We start from the raw sequence: 11,518 nt of genomic DNA on the forward strand, positions 1-11,518 counted from the left end.
AACCACAACACCATCACTACTGCACAACTGCATTTTCCCTGTAGCTTTTCCCAGCAGATGTTTGTTATGATCACCTTTATTTTGTCGTTGAGTGGGTTGCTTCTCTCTGTGTCACTCTTTAAGGCTTCCCTCACTTAATCGGTGACAAAGAGAATGCCTGCATGGTCTAAACAATATTTTTGGTGACTTCTGTGTCACCAAGTTCATTCAATACATCCTTTCTGGATAGAAAATTTCTAAGCCGGTGATGTTGTGGAGCAGCCATCTTAGCAGTGGGAATGTCGATCATTACCTGCTAAGACATGGTTGATGAGTGTCTGAGAACAGATTAATCCATTTTACATTGATTCCTATGGGGAAAATAGTTTTGGTTTTCAAACATTTCGGATTTCGAACGGCTTTCAGGAACGAATTAAGTTTGAAAACCAAGGTTTCACTGTATATGAACATCCAGCTGTTGCAACATGCACACTACAGGACACCCCTGCCCTTTACCAACAGATTAATCCATTTTACATTGATTCCTATGGGGAAAATAGTTTTGGTTTTCAAACATTTTGGATTTTGAACGGCTTTCAGGAACGAATTAAGTTTGATAGGCAACTACCTGTTGCCTATCTGCTGAATATCATCAATGTGTGTTTTTATGTATTGTATCTAATTTCATACTAGTTTATTCAAAATAATCCAAAGATCACATCCTATTCTTATGTAGTAGGATGTGTTAGAATATAAAAATATATAAGATTTAATAAAATGTCTATCTTTTCATTTCAGGTTATGAAAAGGTACATCAGTAATCCAGACAACTTGAAGTTGATGATGATTATGTTGAGAGAAAAATCTCGTAATATACAGTTTGAAGCCTTCCACGTATTCAAAGTGTTTGTTGCCAATCCAGACAAGCCTCGACCTATCTTAGAGATCCTGTTACGAAATCAAGACAAGCTTGTGGAATTTTTGACACGCTTCCATACAGACCGTTCTGAAGATGAACAATTCAATGATGAGAAAGCTTATTTGATTAAGCAAATCAAAGAACTTAAACCTCTCCCCTCAGACCAGTAGTTTGCAAAAACTACAAGTGATGAAGTGGCAGCATGCATAGTGGCTTGGTTTTCACCAGCTACTACTTGATTGAACCATGTCATCAGTCTGAAGCTTGAAGATTGTAGAGCTTCCTTAAGAATATTTCAGATTATCAGCTTTGTCCTTGGATTAGTGTGTGTGTGTGTGTGTGTGTGTGTGTGTGTGTGTGTGTGTGTGTGTGTGTGTGTGTGTGTGTATACATACCTGCATCATATCTTTTCATTGTATTTATTTAGATTTTTATTGCTTGATTTTGCTACTGGAACACCTGATGTATAGTTGTTGCTGCTATTGTTATTATTATTATTATTATTATTATTATTATTATTATTATTATTATTATTATTATTATTATTATTATTATTATTATTATTACCATCATTATTATTACATATTACTACTTTTCTTATTAGTGTGTTTGTGTGTGTGTGTGTGTGTGTGTGTGTGTGTGTGTGTTGTGTGTGTGTGTGTGTGTGTGAAGAATGGTCCGTCAGATCAGTACATTTTAGTCTGGAACAGGGATTGTCAGCATGATGTCCTTGGGGCCAATGTTTGCATATTTATGAGTAACCCTGTTACATAGGGCATTCCAGATCTTTGTAAGTGATCAAGTGTGAAAAGGTAGTCAGAAAGTAACTTTGGAATCCAGTTCATGCCATTGGTCTCAATATGTAATGTTCTAAGTAAATTTCCAATGACAGCATCACCATGTGGAAATAATGATAAAAGAGCAAAGCTGTTAATGCAGTACAATATTAATGTCTAATGGTTACTGTTTGATAAATAATTCTGAGCTGCCACATATAAATTTCTTATGGACAAAATGTCTTTTATATTTGTACATAAGTGTATGTGAAATGGGATGTGAATTTTATATATATATATATATATATATATATATATATATATATATATATATATATATATATATATATATATATATATATATATATATATATATATATATATATATATATATATATATATATATATATATATATATATATATATATATATATATATATATATAATAGTTGGTTACCATGCTAGATTTAATTATTTCTTTGTTTTAATGTTATATTTCAGTACTTAAGATAATCCAAGTATTGTTCTTTGCAAATAGAATTATATTTCATGGTTCACTTACAAATCACCATGCATTGTGCATGTCACTAACAGTTGTAGATATTTCACTGTTGAGTTTCTCTGATGAAGACTTGAAAAGTCTTTCACATGAACTCTCAAAGGTATTCCTATTCATAAACTATGATTCTTTAGTTTATGATAGCTTTGTTAATTAGATAAATTTAGATTAATTGGCATCATTGAAGAATAAGCAACTATCTCTACTTCTTATTAATCTTTTATGTAAGATGCCTGTATATGATTTTATCAAGAGGCTTAATATGTTTAGTTAAACTGTGTGGGAAAGAGTAGAACTCTGCACTAAGTCCATGTAGAGGGAGAAGATATATTGATCAGGATTTTAAAATTTCAGTATAGTTTGCTGTGTTATACTTATGCAAGGTCAGGAAATATGAGACAAAGCATTATCTACAAGAACAGAAAAAGTTGGGATGCTGCCACTAGTTTAGCATATGGCATTGTGATATATTTCCAAGGGAAAGTGTCTTAGAATTTTACATTTGCATTGGTGGTTAACAAATCAAGTCAGTCCATGATGATATATTTGTATGGTTTTAGTTCTGGGGATTTTAGATTTATTATAACTGGACAATTTCTTTTTACCAACTTAAGGACTGCATAATTATTTTGTCCAGTACAGTTACAGAAGAAACATATGGTATATTTAAGCAATGTTGTGAATTTTAATTCAAAGAATTTTCAATTTGTATAATTTTCATGATCTAATAATATTGGCTAGTGATTACATGCCAAAAAGTATATGAAATAGAAACAAATAGTTTTTCCTTAAACCTTTATATTTTAAATATAACCATTTATTGATCACACAGAATGAGCAGGCCTGTGCAAGAAAGGCATGTTGGTGCTGCATAGTATGAAGTATGGTAAGTGCCAAAAGTGGTCAGTAGAAAGTGATTTTTATTTCCTTCTCTCTCCCCCTTCCCCCCTCCCTCCCCTTATTGACATCAAAATTGTGGGCACTTACCCTCTCATGTACCTAACACACATGTGCGTCAAAATGTCCTCATATGAAACTACACTGATGCACAAGTGTCAAAAAAACTGATTTGCATTGTTACACGCAGTGAAATAATGAACAGAGATAGTGAGAAGAAGAAAGGGAACTGAACAGAGAAGGAGGATGATGAGGGGAAGAAAGATGAGATAGTGTGAGTAGACACGTTATTGACAGGTAGAGTGAGGCACTGGGTTACTTAAGAAATTTATACAAGCTGAAATTGTTCTTCCCCACCCATTTCCTCTACTTCCATTTCTTCTTGAAAGCTGAAATTGCTAAAGCATATAGAAGAAAAGTTGCTCTTTCCCATGGAATAATTAGTTTTCACCCAGCCCTCCAAATAATCCCACAATAATTTTTGAACCTTAAATGTTTAGTCTGGGAGAGGGAGCCATGTAGTGAGTGACAGCGAGGTGAGTGGGACAAAAATTTACCACCTAGCTCCACCTTCCTCCTTCCTTCCTTACCTCCCAGTTCTCCCATCCTGTGTCTGCATAGTGGGGGGAGGTAGGTTAACGGACTCTCTCACATGCTGCCAACTCAGTAACTGGCCGGATATCATAGAGAGCAGACATGCTGCTTAAAGAAAGAGAGGCATGTTACAGTGAATAGGAAGGGCATATTATTACTTTGCACCTAAGGGTGGGTTATTTGGTTAGATTACAGCTGTCTACCCTCCCCAGGTTTCACCAGCTGTGTCAGAGGTGTGGGCCTGTCTTTTGGAAGATTGTAGATAGGCTGTTCTCTGGCAAGAGTGTATGTGTATAATATTCCTGTTGGTTGTGGGTGGCCTGTTTGTGGGAGCTAGCCCACAGGGTATCATACCCTCATATATGGGTGTCATCTGTATGGTCTGTGCTCCCTAGCTTGTGGCTCATTAGTTCTTTCCAACTTAGGGGATTAAGTTAGAATTTGTTATATTCCCTTATCTGTGGGTGGGTTAAATGGAGTGGCAACCTCAGTGATTTAATGGTGGTTGATGACCAGCATGTCCTGGATTCATTATGTTTATGCCTAAACTAGGCTAGAAGGAGCTAGCCAAGGGAAAGCTGACTTTAAGTGTAGTGGCAGCTGTGAAGGGGGCTGAACCTGGTCATAACAACATTCATTAAAAATAAAGTTTTTGGTATAAGTGCATCAGTTTTTGGTGATTCAAAGATGAGCATAAGTTTCACAAAAGTAATGAATTTGTGACACTGATGCATCCCAGAATAGACTGACTTAGATCATTTTTCAGTTTCAGCCCATGACTCAGGCCATCCATGAATGTTGATTTCAGTTTTCTATTATTTTCTTGAGATCTAATTCAATGTCACACTTTTTTTTTTTTTATGTAGGAAGGATACTGGCCAAGGGCAACAAAAATCTAATAAAAAAAATGCCCACTGAAATGCCAGTCCCATAAAAGGGTCAAAACAGTAGTCAAAAATTGGTGGATAAGTGTCTTGAAACCTCCCTCTTGAAGGAATTCAAGTCATAGGAAGGTGGAAATACAGAAGCAGGCAGGGAGTTCCAGAGTTTACCAGAGAAAGGGATGAATGATTGAGAATACTGGTTAACTCTTGCATTAGAGAGGTGGACAGAATAGGGGTGAGAGAAAGAAGAAAGTCTTGTGCAGCGAGGCCATGGAAGGAGGGGAGGGAGGCATGCAGTTAGCAAGATCAGAAGAGCAGTTGGCATGAAAATAGTGGTAGAAGACAGCTAGATATGCAACATTGCGGCGGTGAGAGAGGAGCTGAAGACAGTCAGTTAGAGGAGAGGAGTTGATGAGACGAAAAGCTTTTGATTCCACCCTGTCTAGAAGAGCAGTATGAGTGGAACCCCCCAGACATGTGAAGCATACTCCATACATGGACGGATAAGGCCCTTGTACAGAGTTAGCAGCTGGGGGGTGAGAAAAACTGGCGGAGACGTCTCAGAACACCTAACTTCATAGAAGCTGTTTTAGCTAGAGATGAGATGTGAAGTTTCCAGTTCAGATTATAAGTAAAGGACAAACCGAGGATGTTCAGTGTAGAAGAGGGGGACAGTTGAGTGTCATTGAAGAAGAGGGGATAGTTGTCTGGAAGGTTGTGTCGAGTTAATAGATGGAGGAATTGAGTTTTTGAGGCATTGAACAATACCAAGTTTGCTCTGCCCCAATCAGAAATTTTAGAAAGATCAGAAGTCAGGCGTTCTGTGGCTTCCCTGCGTGACATGTTTACCTCCTGAAGGGTTGGACGTCTATGAAAAGACGTGGAAAAGTGCAGGGTGATATCATCAGCATAGGAGTGGATAGGACAAGAAGTTTGGTTTAGAAGATCATTAATGAATAATAAGAAGAGAGTGGGTGACAAGACAGAACCCTGAGGAACACCACTGTTGATAGATTTAGGAGAAGAACAGTGACCATCTACCACAGCAGCAATAGAACGGTCAGAAAGGAAACTTGAGATGAAGTTACAGAGAGAAGGATAGAAACTGTAGGAGGGTAGTTTGGAAATCAAAGCTTTGTACCAGACTCTATCAAAGGCTTTTGATATGTCCAAGGCAACAGCAAAAGTTTCACCAAAGTCTCTAAAAGAGGATGACCAAGACTCAGTAAGGAAAGCCAGAAGATCACCAGTAGAGCGGCCTTGACGGAACCCATACTGGCGATCAGATAGAAGGTTGTGAAGTGATAGATGTTTAAGAATCTTCCTGTTGAGGATAGACTCAAAAACTTTAGATAGGCTGGAAATTAAAGCAATAGGACGGTAGTTTGAAGGTTTTGAACGGTCACCCTTTTTAGGAACAGGTTGAATGTAGGCAAACTTCCAGCAAGAAGGAAAGGTAGATGTTGACAGACAGAGCTGAAAGAGTTTGACTAGGCAAGGTGCAAGCACGGAGGCACAGTTTCGGAGAACAATAGGAGGGACCCCATCAGGTCCATAAGCCTTCCGAGGGTCTAGGCCAGCGAGAGCATGGAAAACATCATTGCGAAGAATTTTAATACGTGCCATGAAGTAGTCAGAGGGTGGAGGAGAGGGAGGAACAAGCTCAGAATCGTCCAAGGTAGAGTTTTTAGCAAAGGTTTGAGCAAAGAGTTCAGCTTTAGAAATAGATGTGATAACAGTGGTGCCATCTGGTTAAAGTAGAGGAGGGAAAGAAGAAGAAGCAAAGTTATTGGGGATATTTTTGGCTAGATGCCAGAAATCACGAGGGGAGTTAGATCTTGAAAGGTTTTGACATTTTCTGTTAATGAAGGAGTTTTTGGCTAGTTGGAGAACAGACTTGGCATGGATCCAGGCAGAAATATAAAGTGCATGAGATTCTGGTGATGGAAGGCTTAAATACCTTTTGTGGGCCACCTCTCTATCATGTATAGCATGAGAACAAGCTGTGTTAAACCAAGGTTTAGAAGGCTTAGGACGAGAAAAAGAGTGAGGAATGTACGCCTCCATGCCAGACACTATCACCTCTGTTATGCGCTCAGCACACAAAGATGGGTCTCTGACACGGAAGCAGTAATCATTCCAAGGAAAATCAGCAAAATACCTCCTCAGGTCCCCCAATTAGCAGAGGCAAAATGCCAGAGGCACCTTTGCTTAGGGGGATCCTGAGGAGGGATTGGAGTGATAGGACAAGATAAAGATATGAGATTGTGATCGGAGGAGCCCAACGTAGAAGAAAGGGTGACAGCATAAGCAGAAGGATTAGAGGTCAGGAAAAGGTCAAGAATGTTGGGCATATCTCCAAGACGGTCAGGAATACGAGTAGGGTGTTGCACCAATTGCTCTAGGTCATGGAGGATTTCAAAGTTGTAGGCTAGTTCACCAGGATGGTCAGTGAAGGGAGAGAAAAGCCAAAGCTGGTGGTGAACATTGAAGTTCAATGGTCCTGTAGGACCATTGTAAAGCTCATAAAAAGACAGTTTAGGTGATGTGTAGCATGCAGAATGCTGGCAGGAAAAGTCCAAGTTATGAGGTTATGTTTTTTTTTCTTGTATTTATTTTTGAGGAAAAAATTTAGTGAGATTACTTTCTAGTGAATTTTTTATGTGAGCATCATATAGATAATTTCCTTATGAGTTTAGTGATATATGATATGTGCCTAATTATGAGTCTCAAAGGAAAGAGAACTACTTCTAAATCAAAGTTTTGCACGATGCATGGAAAGGCCACAAATGCCTGCCAACAGAAGAAGTACTGGAATGAAAACTTAAGAAATTTACTGGTGTATGAGAGGGTCAATATATGATAATGAAACACAATGGAACAGCTCAAGAAGACCTAAAAGTGAGCTGTGAAACAATAGGAAAAGAAAACTAGGAGCTGATAAGTTTAATGGTGTACAGTAATCTTTTCCCAGCCATGGGTTCACTAAATCCTGAAATTTCCATAAACACAGTTTCATAATTGCATCCCTGTTCTATGTCTTACAAAAAAGTAAACTTTATTATCTCCCCCCCCCTCTCTCTCTCTCTCTCTCTCTCTCTCTCTCTCTCTCTCTCTCTCTCTCTCTCTCTCTCTCTCTCTCTCTCTCTCTCTCTCTCTCTCTCTCTCGTTTCTCTTTCTCTCTCCTCGTCTCTCTCTCCTCGTCTCTCTCTCTCTCTCTCTCTCTCTCTCTCTCTCTCTCTCTCTCTCTCTCTCTCTCTCTCTCTCTCTCTCTCTCTCTCTCTCTCTCTCTCTCTCTCTCTCTCTCTCTCTCTCTCTCTCTCTCTCTCTCTCTCTCTCTCTCTCTCTCTCTCTCTCTCTCTCTCTCTCTCTCTCTCTCTCTCTCTCTCTCTCTCTCTCTCTCTCTCTCTCTCTCTCTCTCTCTCTCTCTCTCTCTCTCTCTCTCTCTCTCTCTCTCTCTCTCTCTCTCTCTCTCTCTCTCTCTCTCTCTCTCTCTCTCTCTCTCTCTCTCTCTCTCTCTCTCTCTCTCTCTCTCTCTCTCTCTCTCTCTCTCTCTCTCTCTCTCTCTCTCTCTCTCTCTCTCTCTCTCTCTCTCTCTCTCTCTCTCTCTCTCTCTCTCTCTCTCTCTCTCTCTCTCTCTCTCTCTCTCTCTCTCTCTCTCTCTCTCTCTCTCTCTCTCTCTCTCTCTCTCTCTCTCTCTCTCTCTCTCTCTCTCTCTCTCTCTCTCTCTCTCTCTCTCTCTCTCTCTCTCTCTCTCTCTCTCTCTCTCTCTCTCTCTCTCTCTCTCTCTCTCTCTCTCTCTCTCTCTCTCTCTCTCTCTCTCTCTCTCTCTCTCTCTCTCTCTCTCTCTCTCTCTCTCTCTCTCTCTCTCTCTCTCTCTCTCTCTCTCTCTCTCTCTCTCTCTCTCTCTCTCTCTCTCTCTCTCTCTCTCTCTCTCTCTCTCTCTCTCTCTCTCTCTCTCTCTCTCTCTCTCTCTCTCTCTCTCTCTCTCTCTCTCTCTCTCTCTCTCTCTCTCTCTCTCTCTCTCTCTCTCTCTCTCTCTCTCTCTCTCTCTCTCTCTCTCTCTCTCTCTCTCTCTCTCTCTCTCTCTCTCTCTCTCTCTCTCTCTCTCTCTCTCTCTCTCTCTCTCTCTCTCTCTCTCTCTCTCTCTCTCTCTCTCTCTCTCTCTCTCTCAATTATTCATCCACTTTTGACTACCGCTTTGGACCCTTTTATAGGACTGGCATATCAGTGGGCATTTTTTTTTATTGGATTTTTGTTGCCCTTGGCCAGTGTCCTTCCTACATAAAATAAAAAGAAAAAAAATTAACTCCCTTGCCGGCAGTGGAACTATATCTAAATGGTCTAGATTCTAGCGAGAAGTTGCGGGGTGACTGTATATAGACTCGTCTCCAAAATTAATGCCCCTTTATTTCCCAGTAGCGACTATATATAGACAGTCACGTATGAGTGCATAATAACCAAAAAAAAAAAAAAAAAAAATTAGTTAGCAACTTACGACTCGCCATGGTGTACGTTACTTCTCACTTAAATTCTCACTCAGTCCCCAGCTGTCTTAGAGGGTGCAACACTCCTTTGTGTCTACTATAACCCTGATATCTCAATATTTTCTATTCATATTTGGGAATTTAGACACAGCAATGTTTCCTTCAAGGAGGAGGATTACTGATGATGATATACAGCTGATTCTGAGTCATGATTTAGATGATGAGTTTATGGATGCTATCAGCAGTGATGCAGAAAGCGCATCAGGGAGTGATGATGATGATGACACTGCTAGTGGAGATGATTCACAGCCTAATATTGTAGAGGAAGCAGATGACAGTCTGTCCGATGGTGAAGCTGGTGGCTATGATAACAGTGTTTCAGTTGGGTGGATGAGTCAGTCTCCTGTTAGTAGAGAACAATTGACTTTCACCAGAGACATGGGTGTTATAGTAATTTTAGAAAAACCTCAAAACCCACTGGATATATGTTTGGCTTTTGTAGATGATGATATTATTGAATATCTAGTTAGTGAAACGAACAGATATGCTGCTATGGTCTGTGAACAAAAGAGGAGGAAGAGAAAAGTGAGGAGAAAGAGTAGAGAAAAAAGTAAAAAAAAGTGGAAAAAAAAAAAAAGATCTGCTGTGGAAGGAAACTAATGTTGGAGAGATGTATACCTTTGTAGGTTTGGCAATTCTGCAGGGCATAGTAAGGAAGCCTACTATTTACTCATATCATTCCACAAACCAGTTGGTTGCAACATCCTTTTTTTGGAAAATGTATGTCTTGAGACAGATTTGCACTTCTCAAGTATTTGCATTTATCTGACAAAGAAAATTATGGTAATCCTGCTTTCAAATTTAGGAAGATTCTAAACAAGTTTAGGGACAAATTTCAGTCTAATTACATCCCAAAGGAAAACATTAGCAGTGATGATTCATTGCTGCTGTGGAAAGGAAGACTTAGTTGGAAGAGATATATTCCACTGAAGAGGGCAAGGTTTGGCATGGAGACTTACATCCTAGCAGAGTCTGAAAGTGGGTATGTATGGGATGTTTTGCCCTATACAGGGAGAAGAACACAACATGACTGCCAGATACCAGGATTATCAGATCAGGATGTAACCAAGCTCAGGTAAGTCAACTAAAATTGTCCTTGCACTTATGAAGCACCTACTGAATAAAGGCTTTGTGCTTGGAATGGATAACTTCTATGCATCATTTGAGTTATATGATATTCTTTTAACTCATGGAACTGATGCTATGGCATAGGCACAGTAAAATTCAACTGGAAGGGACTTTCTGAGGAGGTAAAAGAAAAGAAACTGAAAAAGGGGGAGGCAATCACCAGATTCAATAACAAAGTGATGCATATGAAATGGAGAGACAAAAAGTATGTAAACATGCTCAGCACAATCTATGATGATTCGATGGAAACTGTACAATCTGGCGGGAAAAAAGTAAGCAAGCCTTCAGTGTGCATAAAATACAAGAAACTGCACGTGGGGGGTAATAGATCTAATGGATCAGATGACATCTGCTCTAAGTATCACTCGCAAAGGTATTAAAAAGTACTATAAGAAGATATTTCTCAGACTTATAGAAATGACTCTGCATAACTGTCATATAATCTACAAGAGAAATGATGGCCAGAAAAAAACTCTTGACTTCAAGTTGCTCCTGATTGAACAGATAGTGCACACATATGGCAAAGATGTGTATTGGATAAAGAAACCTACAAGTTCAGTGACTCTTGGGCCATGCCCTACAATACTGAGTGGAAGACATTTTCCCATAGAGACACTGTCAGCTGAAGGTGACACCACAAAGAAAGTTCAGAGGATATGTACCTACTGTGCAATGCAAAAGAAAGTAAAGAGAAGTATCTACAACTGTGATATATGCCAAGTTTCCTTGTGCATAACTCCTTGTTTTAAGCTGTACCACACATAAGAACAGCTTCCAAAGTGAGAGAAAGAGAGAAGAATCACATAGAATAGAAAAAGAAAAAAAAATGTGGAACCAACTGTAATGTAACAGTTTAGTAAGGGAGAGTGGAGGGAATCCACATCCAGGTCACAAGTCTTGGACACATCTTTGGATGTGGGTGTGAGTGACTCTATTATCCTTCCAAAAATACGAGCAATATTCACCTACAAGTCTAGGATTTGGTATGGAAAATTGGTAACAACAGCAACAAATTGTGGCAGAGTCTATATATAGATTGTATTAAAAACTAATTAAATGTGGTATAACTATATTTATGCTGCACAGCTGTAGTCGACAGAAGCTAAATAAAAATGATTCACTCTTTTTAGGAGTCAGATGACAACAGCTGCTGCCATCTAGGGATTACCCTGACCATGTCACTATCCAGAGCATTACAATCAGCAACAAACAAAACAAGAGGTCTAGGCAAGACC

The 11,518-nt window shown here is 39.2% G+C and overlaps 2 protein-coding genes across 4 annotated transcripts in view; both read left to right on the top strand.

Annotated features, from left to right (window-relative positions):
• Positions 1-1,288, top strand: part of LOC135102760 (protein Mo25-like) — a 207,177-nt gene extending 205,889 nt beyond the window's left edge. For all 3 annotated transcript variants that reach the window (XM_064008278.1, XM_064008279.1, XM_064008277.1), the window contains one exon: positions 778-1,288. In XM_064008278.1, coding sequence (XP_063864348.1) covers positions 778-1,068 — 291 coding nt within the window. In that variant the 3' untranslated portion in view covers positions 1,069-1,288. The remainder of the gene's footprint in view (positions 1-777) is intronic.
• Positions 1,289-9,248: 7,960 nt separating this feature from the next.
• Positions 9,249-11,048, top strand: LOC135102521 (piggyBac transposable element-derived protein 4-like). The gene is made up of 3 exons (XM_064007801.1): positions 9,249-9,545; positions 9,995-10,230; positions 10,643-11,048. Exons 1-3 carry the CDS (start codon positions 9,249-9,251, stop codon positions 11,046-11,048), a joined length of 939 nt encoding a protein of 312 aa, XP_063863871.1.
• Positions 11,049-11,518: the final 470 nt, after the last annotated feature.

Source organism: Scylla paramamosain, chromosome 8, assembly GCF_035594125.1.
Source record: "Scylla paramamosain isolate STU-SP2022 chromosome 8, ASM3559412v1, whole genome shotgun sequence".
Classification (NCBI taxonomy): domain Eukaryota; kingdom Metazoa; phylum Arthropoda; class Malacostraca; order Decapoda; family Portunidae; genus Scylla; species Scylla paramamosain.